General features: G+C 43.8%; 1 protein-coding gene across 4 annotated transcripts in view; it reads right to left on the bottom strand.

Moving 5' to 3' along the window:
• The window catches only part of RAB31 (RAB31, member RAS oncogene family), a 65,957-nt gene extending 59,377 nt beyond the window's left edge, over positions 1-6,580 (bottom strand). Inside the window, exons 1-2 of one of the 4 annotated variants that reach the window (XM_083187653.1) lie at positions 6,563-6,580; positions 6,133-6,283 (exon numbers count right to left, since the gene is read on the bottom strand). In XM_083187653.1, coding sequence (XP_083043779.1) covers positions 6,133-6,168 — 36 coding nt within the window. In that variant the 5' untranslated portion in view covers positions 6,169-6,283; positions 6,563-6,580. Of the gene's footprint in view, positions 1-6,132; positions 6,337-6,499; positions 6,518-6,562 lie in introns of those variants that run through there. The other 3 variants (XM_083187652.1, XM_083187651.1, XM_083187650.1) reach the window with 3 other exon arrangements.
• Positions 6,581-19,020: the final 12,440 nt, after the last annotated feature.

Raw genomic sequence — 19,020 nt, 5'->3', positions numbered from 1 at the left:
TCATTCAGACCCATAGGGGTCAAGGAACCCATAGCAAAGATCCAGAAAGCTTCCCTTTTACATAAAGTAGAAAAACGATCCCCACCCCTTTTTGATACTGGAATCCCTTCAATGGCTTGCAATTTTAGAACTTCCACATTTCCTTGGTGCTTTTCTTTCACATGTCTTGAAATACTATGTGCTTTGTTTTGATTTAGAACATTCCTTCTATGTTCTAAAAATCTAGTATTCAGAGAGCGAATAGTGCGTCCAACGTACTGTAAACCACAATCGCAGGTTATTAGATAAATCACGTACGTGGAGTTACAATTTAAGAAGCTAGTTATTTTGTGGGTTGATTTATTGGTTGAAGAGGTGAATTGCACGCTTTTATCAATCAAGAATCCACAAGTAATGCACTTTCTCCTGCCACATTTATGACACCCCACAATATGAAAATTATTCTTAGATATTCCGGGGGGTTGTCTAAAGTGACTGGGAGCCAGTGCATTTTTAAGATTTAAATTTTTCTTGAATACTATTTTAGGTTTTTCTTCCAGTAAAGGGGCCAATTGTCTATCTGTCTTCAGGATTTTATAATTTTTGTTTAGGATCCTTCGAATCTCATTCGAATGGGAATTAAATTTTGAGATGAACAGTGGTTTGCAGTTGTACTCATCATCTCCTTCTTCATTAGTCTCAGTTTGGTTGGCAGTTTTTCTTTTTTTGTTGTTTCTACTTTTGGCTAATGCACATTTGATTGCTTACTAACAAATACCGGTTGGAGAAATCTATTGTTCAAATTCAGAAATATATACACTCATTTAAGTGTTTTAAAGTTGAGCTGGCCAGCCTAACAATTTATTGGATGTCCATGTCCTTCATTTAAACTGTATTTTATTTATATATATTTTTCTTGCTATTATTATATGTATAATGTATTACATGTGTTTTAAGATGGCATACTAGCTTGTCTGCCTATTGATTAGGTGTGTGCTAATTATAAAGATCAAGATATTATATTAACAAAAAATAAAAAAACATATTTTTTACCAGTAATTCCAGTGTCACAATTGCGCTCTTTATATATTCTTGTGATATTCTTTGAAAATTTTTATCTACTTTTGGGGTTTTGCAGATACTCCCCAGTTAAGAGCTGCAAGTGTAACACTTTATAATTATTTAAGGAAATTGTGTTGGTTAATGTGCGCCTGATTTTGAGTCTCTGTTCCATCCCGCACAGTGTCACGGGTGGATGTGTGTCTAAAGATATCACACATCATCATTCTGTGGCGCTCTGTGTGGAGGAAGCAGAGGACGCAATTTGGTGTGTATTGTGACTATGAATTATTGTTTCTTTGTTTTGCAACAATGTATAGTTAATTAGATTAATTTGCACTCAATAGCCTTTAAATGTGATGCATCATTTCCAAACTGAACATGTAGTAAATCACATTATTATGCACAGGATATACACATTTAAGTTTGGATCAGTGCAGAACATAGAACGTCAGGTAAAATTAGTATATACCATAGGTTCCCAAACTTTTTTGAATCACGGCACCTTAGAGTATCAGAGTATTTTTCAGGGCACCCCTAGGCCAAAAGTTTGTTACCAAGAATAAAAAATAATAATAATTAAATTAATTAAGTTGTGCTTAATTGTTATCCTTAGGTCCAGTTATGTGGTGAGGAACATGATTCACTTCTGTTTATCAACATATTTTATAATTGAAAGCCACAAGCACTGATTTTTCCCATTACATTGACCATAAACAATTTGAATTGTTCTGGACCACCAACCTGAGGCACCCCTGCAAGTGCTCCGAGGCACCCCAGGGAGCCTAGGTGCACAGTTTGGGAACCACTGGTATATATACTGTACACACTGACTTTCATATATTCTAGTTTTACATGCGTATATAATTCTGCTATATTAGCCTTTGTCTCACACAAGTACAGACGTCTGAGAAAATGTGCAGCGTTTAACAGACTATGTATCCCAGATGGAAATGTTATCTGGAAGAATTTCCAGGAAGCGCATCACTTGCCTGCCCCCTCTGATTGAAACAAGCAGGACAAGGTTAGAAAGTGGAGGGGGAGGTGAACCAGACAGGAAACTTGCCTAGCAGTTAAACGGCTCATCCCCTGACTGCACTGTGGGTTTACTTTTTTTTGTTTTTCCTTAAGCAGCAGGGAAATTATTTACGTCTGCTGTTGCAAAATGTCCTCTTCTGCCTCTGTGTCCATCTCTGTGCAGAATCACTGTGTCATGCAAGAATAACAGAACTGCCACTTACGGTACACACAAACCATACAAAAAAACAACTGATTCGCAGAAAAACTGTAACTATATTGTGGGCCAATAGCTATTTTGTCTTAAAACCATTTTTGTACATAGAACAACACACTGAAGTTGGTTATGTGAAGTGTATTATGTTGTGAGTATTAGAACAAGGGAGGATCAAGAGATGGGAATGGCCATGTGCAGCCTCTGTTTGCTCCCACCCCCCCCCCCCCCACCCCCCACCCATCCCTTAGTATGGGTAAAAACCGGACCAGAACAAAACCCCCGAACCGCCGGACCGGACATCAAACTCTGCATTTTGGAGCTTGTAGGGTCCGGTCCAGGGGGTGTCCTGTCCGGGGGTGTCCTGTCAGGGGGAGCTGACTGTGACACCTGTAACCAGGTAGAGGAGGAGGGGGAGAATAAAGTGTGCCTGTATGGTCCGGGCATGTAGCAAAAACCGGTCTGGACCACACAGGGAGGCTGTAATCTCCCCTTCGCCATGTCCCTGATGATAGCTATCACAGGGAACCCCACCGGACAGGACACCCCCCGGACCGAACCCTACAAGCTCCGGATTGCAGATTTTGATGTCCTGTCTGGCGGTCCGGAGTCTAGTCCGGGTCCGGTTTTTACATAGTCCCCCCATCCCTCACTGGTTTTCCAGTAGTCGACTCATGGCCAGTGTGCAAATGCCAGGATTGTAATCTCAGGGAAAATACATAAGTGCCATCTTTCCAGTGACTTCTATAGCATACCTCCCAACTGTCACGATTACAGCGGGACAGTCCCGATTTTCGGGTCCTGTCCCGCTGTCCCACCCGCGGCAGGCATTGTCCCGCTGCGGGGGGTGGCAGTTGGGAGACCCCCCAATCTAATAGAATAGACGCTGTGCGCACAGCGTCTATTCTCGTATGAAAATGAGGTTGTGGCTAATTAGCATAAGCTGCGCCCTCATTTGCATACGCCCCCTTTTCCCTGACACAGAGGTTGGGAGGTATGCTATAGTGCGCAGATCTCCAGAAATGTGATGTCTGTATAAGTTTTAGGGTAATATCTGTGGCATAGATCTCTGAAATCATGCTGCATTTGCTATGTTCCCGAGGACAGCTGGCGCGCCGACAGAGAGGTAAGTATTTTGAATGGCTGCATTCAAGGGCCCATGTGCATTGCACACATTGCACTCATTATATAATACACCCAGTTATTAGAAATACCATAGTTTATATTTGTTTAACTGGATGGTTAGGTGCAAGAGCATATAGTGGATCATGATGATAATATATGCACGAGAAACCTGTTTTTGATTGGCTGTCTGTGAAGACTCTGCTGGCAATAGTCGGTTGGAATCGTTCCTTCTGTAATATTCATATTTTGTGTCTTAACTGATGCATTTTAGTATCAAATAAATGGGTGCCAGAGGAATGTAACTGGCTGTGAGGTTTATTTGTCATATACCAGACACATATACTTCCCATGCTGACCTGAACAGTGGTGTAGCTTGGTTTGGGGTGTGGGGTGCCCCCCCACGCCGTTAATGGGGGGGGCGCCTCCCCACCCCTCCCCGCTGGCCTCCCCACCCCGGCCGCCGGTGCCCGGTGCCCCCCCCCATCGCCGCAAGCTTACCTGTCTGCGCCGTCCCGGCTCCCCTCCTGGCTTCAATTAATAATTCTATGCAGACGGACCACGATAAAATGGCCGCCCCCATACCGCAGACAGTTTCAGAGAACTGTCTTCTTTATGGGGCGGCCATTTTATCGTGGTCCGTCTCCATAGAATTGTTTGAAGCCAGGAGGGGAGCTGGGACGCGCACACAGGTAAGCCTGCAGGGGATGGGAGGCGGGGGCATTACTATAGCACTGCAGCCCTCGGCGCCCCCACATGCACAGCGCCCCCCCCCCCCCGTGACCGCGGGGGCTGCGGTGCTATAGTTACGCCACTGGACCTGAACACAACTTGAGATCCGAATATGGGTGGTAAATATGAAGGTGCCCATTTACTAGTATGATTTTAGTATTATTTGAGCAGTTTTCACCAGAACCCGATGAATTGGGCTGTGAAATTGGGCCAAACCGTATGTGCGCATTGGACCTGCTGCCTGTCCTACCTCCGTCTCGGCCCCCCCTCCTGGCGGCGGGGAAGAGCTGGTCGCATGCGATACATCGCATGAGAAAGGAGTGCATGCGATGTATCACGTGCTGTCCTACCGCCCGGGAAGGTCCCGGGCAGCTCAGGGAAGGTCGGGTGCCCATACACTGCTGCAATACATCACAGTTGTGTATGGACACCTTAAGATTTTTGCACACACTTTTTGTTTTCTTCTTTGAGCCCATTTTACAAACCAACTTGCTCATAAACGTACACAATAATACAGCCAGACACAGAGGGATGATAAATAATACAGACACGTGGGCCAGATGTATCAAGCTTCAAAAAGTGATCAAATGGAGAGTGATAAACAGTCAGCCAATCAGCTCCTTCCTGCCATGTTAAAAGCTGGGTTTGAAAAATGACAGGTGGGTGCTGATTGGCTGACTGTTTATCACTCTCCACTTTATCACTTGATACATCTGGCCCACAGAATGATGATAAATAGTACATACACAGAGAGAGATGATATAATAAACAGTGATGATAAATTAATATTACTGTTATCATGTTAGAGATCAGAATTTTCCCACCAATCACATTTTGCATAGGTTCTACTGCAACACAATGCTCTTTTGTTAAGGTGCGTACACACGGGGCAATATATTGCCGGGCGATATATCACAGAGTGATATATCGCTCAATGCCCCCTCTTCATCGGCGACCAGAGATGGTCGCTGATGAAAAGAAACATCTACTGGCGGTGCCGCAGAGGTAATCAGCTGGTCGCAGGAGCAAGCTCCTGCGACCAGCGATTAGAACGGGGCTGAAAACAGGAGCGCGCACCCAGCGACCATATTCCCAGCGATATCAGCCTCTATAGCAGCCGTGTGCACACACCCTTACATGTATCAAACTTTCTTTTTAAAAAAATTGAAATTCTGCCCAATTTATATTTAGCAATTTTTTTTTTTTTTATAAAATAGCAGAAGTTGACTTGTTGCTATGTAGAGCTTTTCCGGGTCTGCTACCTCTCCCCCTAGCCTGAGACCTGAAGTGTCCATTCTATATGTCATAAACTAAATTAAAATTCATCATCCATTCTCCATTCCCTCTGGCCTGATACTAACAAAAATCCATGACTAACCACAGCTAAATATGTGATAATGGCTTGGATGCTGACAGGAGGTACACACGTCAATGGGGAACTAAGCCATAAGGAAACAAAGCATCCAGAGACACAGGGGAGAGTGGAGGCTGCTTTAGCAAGTTCACTAAAAGAAACTGGTTTATCCTTGAAGTGGTAAATGACATAATATTCTAGAAACACCTAGAGGTAAATGGTTGTTTTCACCAATTGTTTAAAACTTGCTTATGTTCAAAGCACTTAAGGGAATCTAAGTCACAAACATGGAAAAGCAACTGTACCATTTAAATAATGATAGTAACAGGATGTATAAAATATGATTACTGGTAAAAGAGAACAAATAAGCAAAGAAAAATCACATAAGATCGAAATGGAATCTTCATCTGTAATATTTCTGTTTCCACAATGCTTTGTCAGTGGTTTCTTTTGTGTAATATGAAATGCCTCAAGCCCTGTGCAGTATATTCGGAGAATGCATACAAATGACTGGGTGAGTTTATCACCGGCAAATTGGAGTTAAGAGCACAGTGTGATGTAATAAGTGAGCATTTAAATGAACGGCCTTATTCCTTTGTCTAAAGAAGATTCTCATCCGCATCCTAATATCAAAAAGAGCTTAAACAGCACTCACCCCCAGAAGGCAAACTTTCAGCTCTCGGATAGCCATCCTTTAAAAGGACTTTTGTTTCTTATAACACATCATCAGGAGAAAAGAGATTCAGCACACGGGCATCTCGCAGGCTGTGCTTGCATGCTCATGTGGATCGCATACAAATAATTTCCTGACTTAACAAAAAAAGAGAGAGCGAGAGAGAGAAAGAGAGAGAAAGAGGAGGTTTTAATTCCTACAAAACAAACGGAAACCAGTCTGGGCTATTTATGGGCAGCCCTGTCACATGGCCTGCAGACAGTTACACATTTGCTGCTTTCGTAATCTCCCAAAAATGCTCACATTATGCAGAACAACTTTTGGGATATGCAGCGAGTAGGGAGGATACCTGCAGTGCTAAGAGATATGGGACAAAAGGCTCAAGGTACCAGTGAATCCCTTGTTCAGGCACCTTTCAAGTTTTTTCAAACTTCAAGTATGAGCCAGAGTGGAAAGTGAGTCAGTCCAGTCCAGGATAAGGGCGGAGAAGGAATTCACTGCTACAATATTATCTCTGGAAAACATTGCACCGGCAAGCCCTCCTTTATTTTATTGTAACTTATTAGAAACACTATGATATTGTCAGGGCCGGTGCAAGTTTTTTTTACGCTCCCTATGCAAAACTTCAGCTAACTGCTCCCACCGTTACTGACATACACCAATACCCACTTTCCAGAACATCAGTGAAAGTGTTCAGGCGGTCTTAAGGTGCCCATACACAGTACAATTATTGTATACAATTTGGACTAGATCGCATCCCATTGCATAGGTTTTGCAATGCAATGAGATGAGATCTCGTACAAAAAGTATGTGCAGCACATACTTTTTGAGCTGTGAAATGAGATGTGTGATGGGAGCGCGCATCTGATCGCACATAGCAATTGCACAGTGTTTGGGCCCCTTTAGATGTTTAGTACCTGCCTCTCTGAGTCATCCTTCATGTTGTGATATTCTCTGTGGTACCCCACAGATTCTAGATCCCCTAGCAGTGGCATAACTAGATATATTGTATAAAGTCTGTAAAGGCCCCTATGTGCCACACAATGGTGAAAAATGTATATAGCATATGTTATTTTGACAGGGAAGGTGGGCCCATAGCAGCTACACTCCTTGCACCTATGATAGGGTATGCCCTTGGCCCCGAGATGGCTGCCTAAAGCTGCCTAATGGTAAAGCCTACCCTGGATGTAGTGTTGTATTTTAAATATTTAATATACTGTGGCAGGGACAGCATACATCCATATGAAGGTAAGGTTGAGAATCCGGTCCAGGTTTTAGAACAGCAGCAGGAAAACTGATGTGATCAGGGTTTGGCTGATTAGCAGCACCTGTGCTTTCCTGATATAAGTGTTTCCTCGGTTGTTTTGATGGTGCATCAGATACCCAGGTGATAGGCTGGGGTGACAGCTATAGTGGGGCCACTGGAACATACTGAGGAGTTTTTAGAATGCTGGGACATCTGTATGCTGCAATGCTGTAACCATCCTTGCCTGTGTAAAATATACTTTCTTGTGCTGTTTACCTGCTACAAAATAAAGATCAAGACTTCATCTTATCCAGCGCATGTGCTTCCTTGTCACAATACCTATTCATTTGCGGCGCTCAAATACTATGTTAGTTGTACTGAAGGATATCCTTGTGGACAGTGACACTATGGGCAGATCTAATAAGCCTTAGAGAGTTATAAAGTGGAGAGAGAGAGAAACTATCAGTGACGGCGTCCACAATACCAACACCGGCATAGTAACTACTGCCCGGAGACCGTCAACGGAATAATCGACATCAATGAGGATGCCAGCGCCGGAATCCCAACAGCCAGGATGCCAAACGCAAGTACTGTATGAGGGGAAGGCTATGGTTAGGACGGTTAGGTGTGGGCACTAGTGTGGGACTTAGGTTTAGTGGGTGGAGTGGGGGGATTAGGGTTAGGCTGCAGGGAGGGAGGGTTAGGCAGCAGAATACAGAGTTAGGGTTAGGCACTAGAAGGGAGGGTTAGTGTGAGGCTGCAGGAGGGAGGGTTGGGATTAGGCTGTGGGGAGAAAAGGTTAGGGGGGGGCAGTGGGAAGGTAAGTATTCTTTCTTGACACATGTCAGTATACCCTTAATTGGGATGCTGGTGTCAGAATGCTGAACCCCAGCATGCCCACCATCTGTATGCATCCCAGTGGAAGAAGACACATGCTCCCAACTTGTGCAATACGGTTTATTTAGTTAGGATGACTGCAGACCAGTAACCATCATAACGTTAATGTCCATACAAGACACTGACAAGGGTCCTCAGCTCCTCACATAAGCTTCACAAATGGCACTATCTCTATCTAACAGAGAACTTCTGCCTAGTCACTGGCCAGATTTTCCAGAGTCGGGCATACAGACAAATGCCCAGACAGGCTGTTATACCTTAGACTCCCCCTCCCAGACTAACAGGCAAGTGACACGTCCACCATGCCTTCTTAAGGGAGTTGATCAGTCACATGCTTTCAGCTGCATCAGGCTATGGGGGAGAAATGCCTGGATGTCAGCAGGTAAGACACACATTTTCTATGCTCCAAATATGTGACTTCCCTGAATTTATCACCAAAGTTCTCCTGGTTTCACATTGCTCTTATTGCCACATATAATATGCAAACTCATTTCATCTGCAGTGCATACACAGTCATGTCTTTTAACAAAAATAATATGCCGATCAATATATACAGCCAGTCATACAAAGTGGTTCCAATGCACATCAATAGGTCGACCCTATGTGGTTTTGTCCATTTCTCAGCACTTGGGAGTGAATGGTTGATTTATATGACAGAAATGGGAATATATTGATGCGCTTCAGGGCAACCCAAATAGGTCAGTTATATGTCACCAAGCATACATGTAATACATACAAAGAACAAATTACTAACGATTTTGTTGTGTTCTTCTGTTCTCAATGTGACTCAGAACATGTCAGAAACAGAGAGAAACACAGGAACCGTACCCTATATTATGGTTCACTCCAATCAAGTTGGCATATATTGCTTAAATGGGCGGAGGTTTAGTGCTCCAGCTTTGGTCCAAGTTCTTTTCTTAACGGTTCCCCATCATGTGAAAAACAGAAAGTATGCCTCCAATAGTGTAAATAGTTTAATGAAGATTAATAAGACAAACAATAAAAGGTGGGTATAACAATGGACTCTCGCCGATGTAATATGTCCACAAGAAATGCAGACAATGACAGCATAAGATGTACAAACACCTCATGTGTCCCTGGAACCTGTCAAGATGGTCCACCGGATCCTGACCACTGTTACAGAGTCCCTCTCCCAGCGCGTTTCAAACCGAAGTCCTTTGTCAAAGCATAGAGACAAGTTCACCCCATAAGGGTATTCTTACCCTTTTGCAATACTAATTAGGTAACTTCTATTTCCAGACACAGATTCGCTGCTGTTATTCCCCCTACACTTCAAAGGAAAATAAACTGGACTTGTTGCTCCATATATTGTATGTTGCAAGCCGCTCCACTCGCTGTTTGTGATTGCAGCGCCGCCTCTGCTCCCAAAAGTCCAGTGCCGCGTCACTGGAAGTGGCGTGCGTTCCATTGCATGGAATCGGCGTGCAATGGAAGGCACTTCCTGATGTGTCCAGATTAATGGAGGTTCTGGACCATCAGGTGCCGGATACTCGGTGGCCAACCTGTATTTGATTTGCATGTTTACAACTTTTTGGGGTTTTCCAAACATTGGAAGGTCACAATATCTGCGCTAAACGTTATGAAATATTTTTTGTTTGTACTTTACTGTCACACCACACTGAATTTGCATAAATCTGACTACATGGAGGATAAGGTAATCAGCATAACCATAGGAAATATGGGAAGATTATTGAGAATGCACACACACTGCAAGATATCAGAACCTTTTGTCTGTTATTTTCTCTTAAAGCCGATCAATAGGATAATCAAAGGCAAACATCTGTAACCATTTTATTTAGCATTTTATCAGTGTTTGCTCAAAACACACTACACACAGTAAAACAGGCCAATTATCCAATTATTACCAAACTGGCCCAATTATTGTATAGTGTGTACCTAGCTTACGTGTGCCCCAAGGACTGGATTGGAGAAGCACTGCTCTAGACGTCCATTATTTCAACAGTTGCTTGCTAACTCGAGCGGAAGTGCCCATAATCAATAAAATGTCATCATTTTATTATATATTTCAGTCTAATGTATTGAGATTGTCTATTTATGTATAGCCTGTCTATTTAACTCTCATGTTACTTTAAAACTCACAATTTAACTTGATGACTGCCTTCACCACAGGCATTTGTCTGACCGAGACTGTTTATTTGTTCCATAAAACCATCACTGAGATGTTTCCACTGGATTGTTAACCAGCACTTTTAAGTCTCCATTTACTATTTTTCTTTCCCTTATTCAACTTTTTTTCCCAAATCAATTTTAAAGTATATTATCTGAAAACAGCGATTGCTGTGTAATCTGTGTTTATTAAGCACCAATACAGCAGTGCTGGGAAAGAATACTAAACAATCCAAGCAACCCACAACATTTACACAGATTGAAGCCATAGATTAAAGCAGCCCATACACGGTCCGTTTAACGGATCCGTTTGGGACTTAATTAGCACACATCGGATCAGATCCCTAGTGCATGCAGTGTGCATGCACTGCGATCCGATCCGATGTGTACCTAGTACAAAAAGTATGTGCAGCACATACTTTTTGTACCGTTCTATGTGATGTGCGGGAGCGCGCATCGCATAGTACAGAACGGAGCCATACACAACGGACCGTGTATGGGCTCCTTAAGTCAGTGGTTCCCAACCTTGCTCCTCAAGTACCCCCGACAGTTCATGTTTTCCAGGTCTCCACACAGGATCACATGTTAAAAAATTAGAAGTTCTCTATAGGAACTCATATAAAAAAAAGCACCAAGCACATGTGTTCATCATCAAGAGTAGGTGTACAAAATAAATTAATATTATGAAATTCTGAATTTATAAAATGAATTTATAACAAATGTATTTACAGTATAATATATATATATATATATTTATTATATATATATACACACACAGTATGCATGTACTCTCCTTTTAAAAAGGAGTTTATGTGAAAAAAGTTTTTTAAGAAAAATGTTGAGTTAGATAAATATTCCATTTCTTTTTAATGTTCTTAATTTGTATAACATTAGGTTTTCATTTTCTTTCATTTTGTCACAAAATCGCCAAGTCAGCAGTGGGTGATTGAATAGCACTGAATTGCAATCCAACTGAGATCCTTCCATATTTTTCTATAAAAAGTTGAGATATGCTATGTGTACTCAATCATCTTGTACACATGTTTTTGTGTGTGATATTTTGGGTACTTGTGTAGTTTCACGGAGGCAGGCTACGCTACGTTTTCAGCTTAGTGACTCTGTGGCAGCCCTGCGTCCCCATCAGGCAGCTAGTCACCGTACTGTCCCTGGGAGCTGCAGCTCTGTCCCCGGCATTCCTGGCAAGCCTAGGGAGTGCCTCTCACACAGCACCGGTAACCGCCAGATCCCCTACGCTGCCGGACTCTGTCAGAGAGGGGATCATGCGGGCGCAGGTGGAGAGGCGCTCCATCTGTCTGAGATGCAGGAGCGCAGGACACGGTACGCATCCTCCCGACCTGTCCATACCCCCACTATCCAGTGTGGCAAGCGGATTACTTGACGTGTATTCGGCGTCCCCTCGGGGGGCTCGCTGCGCTCGCCACGATTCAAGCTCAGAAATCAACTCCATGCCGATGTGTATATTGGGGGTATGAACCGGTCGGGAGGACGCATACGCTTGCCACGCTTCGGGCTGGCGTGGATAGTGGGGGTGTTTCAGGAACACATTCACACCTGTCATGTCAGGCTTAAGATGGTCAATGGTTCCCACACAATGTAATAAGTGCTGACTGACTATGCTAACTTTGTAACGATGACTGACTACGCTAACTACGTAAGCTCCGGCTGGCCGCAAACGGGCGGGAACACGACGCTGATACTGACAGGGATGCCTGACTGACTACACTAACTATGTAAGCTCCATCTAGCTGCGAATGGGCCAGAACACTACATTGATACTGACACGGACGCTGACTACGCTGCCTACACTAGCTGCGGGAACATTACGCTGATTCTGACAGGGACGCTATGCTAACTAAGTAACTGCCACCGTGAAACTACACAAGTACCATATTTTGTATGTATGTATTCTGTTTGGATAAAGCTGTGTGTTAGTTCCTGTCTCAATGTTTTAGCTCTTCTGTATATTACTTGTGGATTTGCAGGGACATTTTTTCAAAGGTCATCATCTAACATTAAAACATGCCAATGTTTTTTTTTTTTGATAATTGCTTTGCACTAATTGTGGTTGGAACTGTATTGTGTGATGGAAATTGTACATAGATTTTCATTGTTTCCTTATTTTTATGTGTGATTATATCAGTTCTGTTAAGGCTAGTCCTTTTTTTTATTTCTGAGTGAAATACAATATATTGTTCTTTATAATCTTTCTTTATGAATATGTTCTTTATTTCTAAACTTGGTTTATGGAATACTTCTTACTTAGTACAGTTTATTTAGATTTTTCTCAATTGATCACATGGAATATTGTATTACCACTGTTTGTAATGGTTGCTGTTGATGGGAAAAATATTGTGTTCTACTTACTTAATATGTGTTTGTTTCAGAACTTGTTCTTTTTCTATGAAAATTTCTAGGTCGGCGAAGATGTTTCTTTTATGTTCCCTGTGTAAATTCAAGGTCAACATTGTTTTTTTGTATTTATGTATCTTATGATGTCCTGTAATTCCTTGAGTCTCCTTCAAATGAAAGAAGACATCATCAATATATCTGTGCGAGCACGCTATTATTTCAATACATATGTTATTGTTCCAAATGATCTGATCTTCCCATCATAAAATGATAAAGATGGCTTATGCAGATGCAAATTATGTACCCTTTGCGGTTTCTTGTATTTAAAGTTAGAAGTCTCCCTCATTTCAGAAGAAGTTATTGTTGAGTATGTTTTCAATTTGTTCCACAATTAAATTCACTTTGTATGGTCACATCCCAGCTGATGGTTAATACAGTTATATGCAGGGATTTCACATCACTCGTGCAGAGGGTGTATAATTCTTCCCTGCCTTCTAAGATTTACAAGATAGGGTATCTTTTAAATAGCTTTGTTGATTCTGAACTAAGTATAAAATAACCAATACATTGGGATATTTTTGTGGATAAAAAAATTGGTACTTGTGTATTATCACGGCGCCCATCGCATCGCATCGCATACCACTAATTAAGGTATGCGATGGCATGCGATGGGACCCGATTTGAGCCTTTCCCCGGGTTGAGTGTACAATTTTAATATCGCGTCGCATCGCATGCCATTATAATGGTATGCGATGCGACGCGATTTGGGATAATTCCCATGTTAAATGCTCACCCAGACCCGATTGTTAATTGTATCCCCACCCTGATGGGTAATGACTATGTTAAATGCCCCCCCATTGTTAACGCCACCCCACTATCAACGCAACCCGAAGCGTGGCAAGCACAGCGAGCCCGTGAGGGGCGGCGGTACACGTCCTCCGACCTTTTCATACCCCCACTATCCACGTCGGCGTGGAGCTGATTTTATCTAGTGTGGCGAGGGGCCGCGCATTACTTCACAAGTATTACGCGTCCCCTCGTGGGGCTCGCTGCGCTCGCCACGCTTCAGGCTCGGTGGCTCGCTGCGCACGCCACACTATATTAAATCAACTCCACGCTGACGTGGATAGTGGGGGTATGAAAAGGTCGGAGGACGCGTAACGCTGCGCTCGCCACGCTTCGGGTTGGCGTTGATAGTGGGGTGACGTTAACAATGGGGGGGGGGCATTTAACATACTCATTACCCATCAGGGTGGGTGTACAATCTAAAATCGGGTCTGGGGGGGCATTTAACTTAGGAATCAGGCATCTGGGTGCCTGTACAATTAAAAATCGGGTACAATCGCATCGCATGCGATCATATCGCATGCGATGCGATGCGACACGATTTTTGGTTGTACAATGCACTGCGATGGAAATCAGGGACGCTGTGATAATACACAAGTACCAAAAAATTTGATACCAGAGATAATTGGACGACCTGGGGAATCCTTGATGTTCTTGTGGATTTTTAGTAAGTGGTAAAAAGTTGGAATGTTAGGATTTTTGTATGTAATGTTCTTTTTTAGAGATTATGCCCACTTTTAAGCCTTCCTCCAGTTGTCCATTGAGTTCTTCTTGAAATGTTTTGGTAGAGTCTAAATGTAGTATTTGTATCACAAAGAAGTTTTTTTGACTTCTGTGTCATATTTTGTCCTATCTAAGATGACTAATCCTCCCCCTTCAGTGGCAAACGCAGGATTTTCAGAAGGGGATTTCCAGAAGGGTGGAGCAAAGCACGGATATGGACACTTATGCTGCTTTCCCACTGCCTACACGGGTAATGACCCCTTTTTTTTTAAACGGATCTTTAAACGGGTAAGACCCATAAAGACCCTTTCCCACTGCAGCTTTTAAACGGTAAATTACCGTTTAAAAGCTGTTTTTGTCACATTCACACTTACCCGTTTAAAAACCCGTTTAAGCAGTGTAAAGATGGTGGGGGGATTTAAAAAAAAAACGGCGTGGGGTCCCCCCTACTGCCGTAACCAGCACCAGGCTGAAAGAGCCGGGGCTGGTAATAAAAAATCAGGAAACCCGGCAAATAGGGGTTCCCTGATTTTTAAAACCAGCCCCCCGGCTCCAGGTCTGGGGCTGGTTCCCAAAATACGGGGGACAAAATGACTAGGGGTCCCCCGTATTTTAAGAACCAGCCCCAGGCCAAACCAGCCAGCAGGGTAATGCCACAGCCGGGGGACACTTATTTTATAAGTTCCCGCGGCCAAAGCATTAACCTTACCGACCAGTCAGCCTGGCCAGGGGCCCTGGGGGAGTGGGGGAGTGTGGACCCCCCCAATGAAGGGGTCCCCCCCCCTCCAGGACTTACCTGACCAGGCTGAAGCCTGGTGCTGTCCCCGATGCCCCTGGGCGGTGGGCATCTAGGTATTGGGTAATCTAGGATCAGAGTTCAGGAGGCAGAGCAATCTGCCCACGAGTATATAAAACTACATACCAGGTGTGTGGAGCTGGAGCAGTAACCAGCTGCTGGAAGGCTAAAATCTCTGGTTCTGGGAATAGTAGAGAAAAGCTGCTAGTGTCCTTCAAAGGGGGAGAGTCACAGCTTTTGGAATATACCCTCAGAACCTGAAATATCTGACTAGGAATAACAATTAATAGGCTTGGATGGGGACCACTGCTTTGAAGTCAGATATCTCCGGTTCCCAAGGGCCGATTTTTACAATTCTTATATCCATGGAAAGAGGGGACCCTCAGCTTTCAGATTCCTGGGGGGGGGGGTGTTTCTGGGTACTCAGAACCCCCCCCCCCCCCTTTGCGCTACTGCCCTTGGTTAGCCATAACTTGTGATGTATCTTCTTTTAATTCCTTGTGGACTTGTTTTTGTTTGATTGCAAGATTGTAATGTTCTTTATTCTGATAAAGTAATGTTCTTCTTTGATTTTGTTCAAAGGTTTCCAAATATGGTCCTTTTACATGTGTCAGGCGAAAGGTTTATAGTCTGTATGTTGATATTCACAATTATTTGTGATAGATCTTGTTTGTGGATCTTTTATAAAAATAATTTCTATGCATAATTTTTGTATACATTTTTGTATGTTGATATATATATATATATATATTTATATATATATATGTATATCACATATATTTGCTGAAGAGTGTTGTGCAAATTTTAATACCTTTTTCAATTGGTTTAATCCTCAGTAAGAGGGCTATTCTACTTACATTGAAGATGGTTTCTTCATCTTCTTGTTGGTTCATCCCTATTTGTGTCTCTGATCTTTTGGTCTTTTTTCCTCCTCTTGATCCTCTTCTGCTGTACATTCTTTTTCATTTTTTTTTTATATTTTTTTTTTATTATTGATTGCAGCATTTTATCTTTTGTTACACACTTTTCTTGTTGGTACACTATACAATAAATTCACCAATATTTACATTATTAGTCCTCAACATTCCACAACTTTAGTTGTTACTTTTTAGGAATATGTTCTATTACAAATCTTGCATGCGTGTCCGCATCTGCGACCGTATCTGCGTCTATTACCTGCACTTAGTGCATCCTGCAACGCAAGTCCCTGTTCAGTGCTGTCCCCAGTCATTCTCTGTGGCGAGATGTGAATGACGATTCCCTGGGGTCGGTGTCCTGCGCTGATACCAAGCCATTCCCGCACTGCATGTGCGCTACCATGACACTTGCAGTCACGGGGGAAATTTACTAAAGGAAATTTGTAAAAAATAGGTGTATTTGTATCCAGAAATACACTTATTTTTGACATTTACTATCCCGAAAATACGGCAATTCGTATTCGTATTTATAGCACATCAATACAAATACGAATTGCCGTATTTTCGGGATAGTAAATGTCAAAATTAAGTGTATTTCTGGATACAAATACACCTATTTTTTTATGTCGCATGGAACCTTTAATTATCTTTTGGAACTCCTCTCCCCGGCACTTACCAGGCAAACAACACATTGGAGACAGCCTATTTCCCCCAGCAGGAGACTGGCAATTGTCTTGTGGTGGTATGCTACCCCTGGCGTGTACCGCACAATAGCCTGTTTGTTTGGTGTAGGCATCTCCACGGTGTGTGTGTGTTGGTGCGGGAAGTGACAAAGGCAATCCTGGATTCCTTATATCACCGTTTAATTTCCCTACCCCAGGGACAGAGACTGGATGAGACTGTGGCTGGGTTCCTGCGTCGCGGATATCCGCAGTGTGCAGGTGCCATTGATGGCACCCACATACCCATAATTGCTCCTACAGACAGCGCAGCGGACTACAACAAGCGCAAGGGGTGGCATTCCATCATTCTACAAGCAGTAGTGGACCATAAATATTGGTAAGTACCTTTGTAAGTTTGGCGGGGGACGATTGCTGTTGTGGAACTACACATCTCAGCATGCCCTTTCACAGGTTTTGCATTCTCTAGGAGCAAAACTGTTACAGGGCATCCTGTGACTTGTAGTGTCACAGCAGCTGCAGAGCCTAGAGGTTGATGTACACTTGTGTATTGTATTTCTAACAATTTATTTTTTTACAGTTTTACCGATGTGTTCATTGGCTGGCCAGGACGTTCTCATGATGCCCGTGTTCTGGCCAATTCGGACATCTACAAGATAGCGGAGGAGAGGAACAATGGCAGGTTATTCCCTGAAGAGGTAAATTTAGGCTTGTGTCCCCTATAATATATATGCCCATAGAAAGTCTGTATCATAATTCCCAAGTTTACACGTTACACTGCTGTATATTGATACTGTTTTTTCTTTGCAGAAGTCAAAGTTTGTGCAGGGGGTTGAGGTACCAATCCACATCATTGGTGATGCTGCTTATCCTCTAAGAAGGTGGCTAATGAAAGGTTATACCCAGCTTCTTAAGTTGACACCGGAGCAGATACACTACACCCATACCCTCAGTTCGGTACTCTTTACCTAGAAGGGCGCCAGCGATTGAAATCGCGGGCATCGGGGGTAAAAAATCGCGGCCATCGCGGGCATCGTGGGTAAATCGCGGGTACATTAAAATCGGGTACCCGCGATGACCGCGATTTTCCCATAGGGATCAATGTTAAAAACGGTGATTGACCGCGATTTTAATGTTAAATGCCTCAATGCCCGCGATTTGGCCATAGGAATCAATGTTAAATGGGCCACAGAGCCCTAATAGTCACCGTGAACTCTGAAATGGCCCCCATAATTGTTACCACCACCCCACGATCAACGTCAACCCGAAGCGTGGCGAGCGCCGCGAGCCCGCGAGGGGCGGCGGTACGCGTCCTCCGTCCTTTTCATGCCCTACTATCCACGTCGGCGTGGAGTTGAGAATAGAATAGTGTGGCGAGCGCAGCGAGCCACCGAGCCCGAAGCGTGGCGAGCGCAGCGAGCCCCGCGAGGGGACGCGGATACCTTCACAGGTAAACGCGTCCCCTCGCGGGCTTCACAGGTGTCCGCTTTTCGCCACGGACACCTGTGAACCCCTCGAGGGGACGCGTATAACTGTGAAGGTATCCGCGTCCCCTCGCGGGGCACGCTGCGCTCGCCACGCTTCGGGCTCGGTGGCTCGCTGCGCTCGCCACACTATTCTATTCTCAACTCCACGCCGACGTGGATAGTAGGGCATGAAAAGGTCGGAGGACGCGTACCGCCGCCCCTCGCGGGCTCGCTGCGCTCGCCACGCTTCGGGTTGACGTTGATCGTGGGGTGGCGTTAACAATTGTGGGGGCCATTTCAGAGTTCACGGTGACTATTAGGGCTCTGTGGCCCATTTAACATTGTTTCCTATGTAAAAATCGCGGGCATTGAGGCATTGAACACTAAAATTGGGTCCAATCTGATTTTTAACATTGGTCCCTATGGGAAATCGCAGCCATCGCGGCCATCACGTCGCACCCGATTTTTAGTGCATTCGATGGTCGCGATGGTCGCGATGGGCGCCCTTCTAGGTAAAGAGTACCCTCAGTTCTGCCAGGATGGTGGTGGAGAATGCCTTCGGCTGGCTCAAGGGACGTTGGCGCTGTTTGCTGAAGCGCAATGACATTCACATTACCCTTGTTCCTGACGTTGTTGCAGCATGCTGTATCTTGCATAACATATGTGAGATACAGAAAGAACACTATTTGCCAGAGTGGGATGTGCAAGATGATCTGGTTGGCAGTGAAATTGTACTTGAGAATTGGGTACAAATGAGGGTGGAGAGTGCACCTGTTGCACA

Source organism: Crinia signifera, chromosome 5, assembly GCF_055691185.1.
Source record: "Crinia signifera chromosome 5, ASM5569118v1, whole genome shotgun sequence".
NCBI classification, from domain to species: domain Eukaryota; kingdom Metazoa; phylum Chordata; class Amphibia; order Anura; family Myobatrachidae; genus Crinia; species Crinia signifera.
The sequence above is the reverse complement of the archived record's forward strand: the minus strand, read 5'-3'. Positions and strand labels throughout refer to the sequence as shown.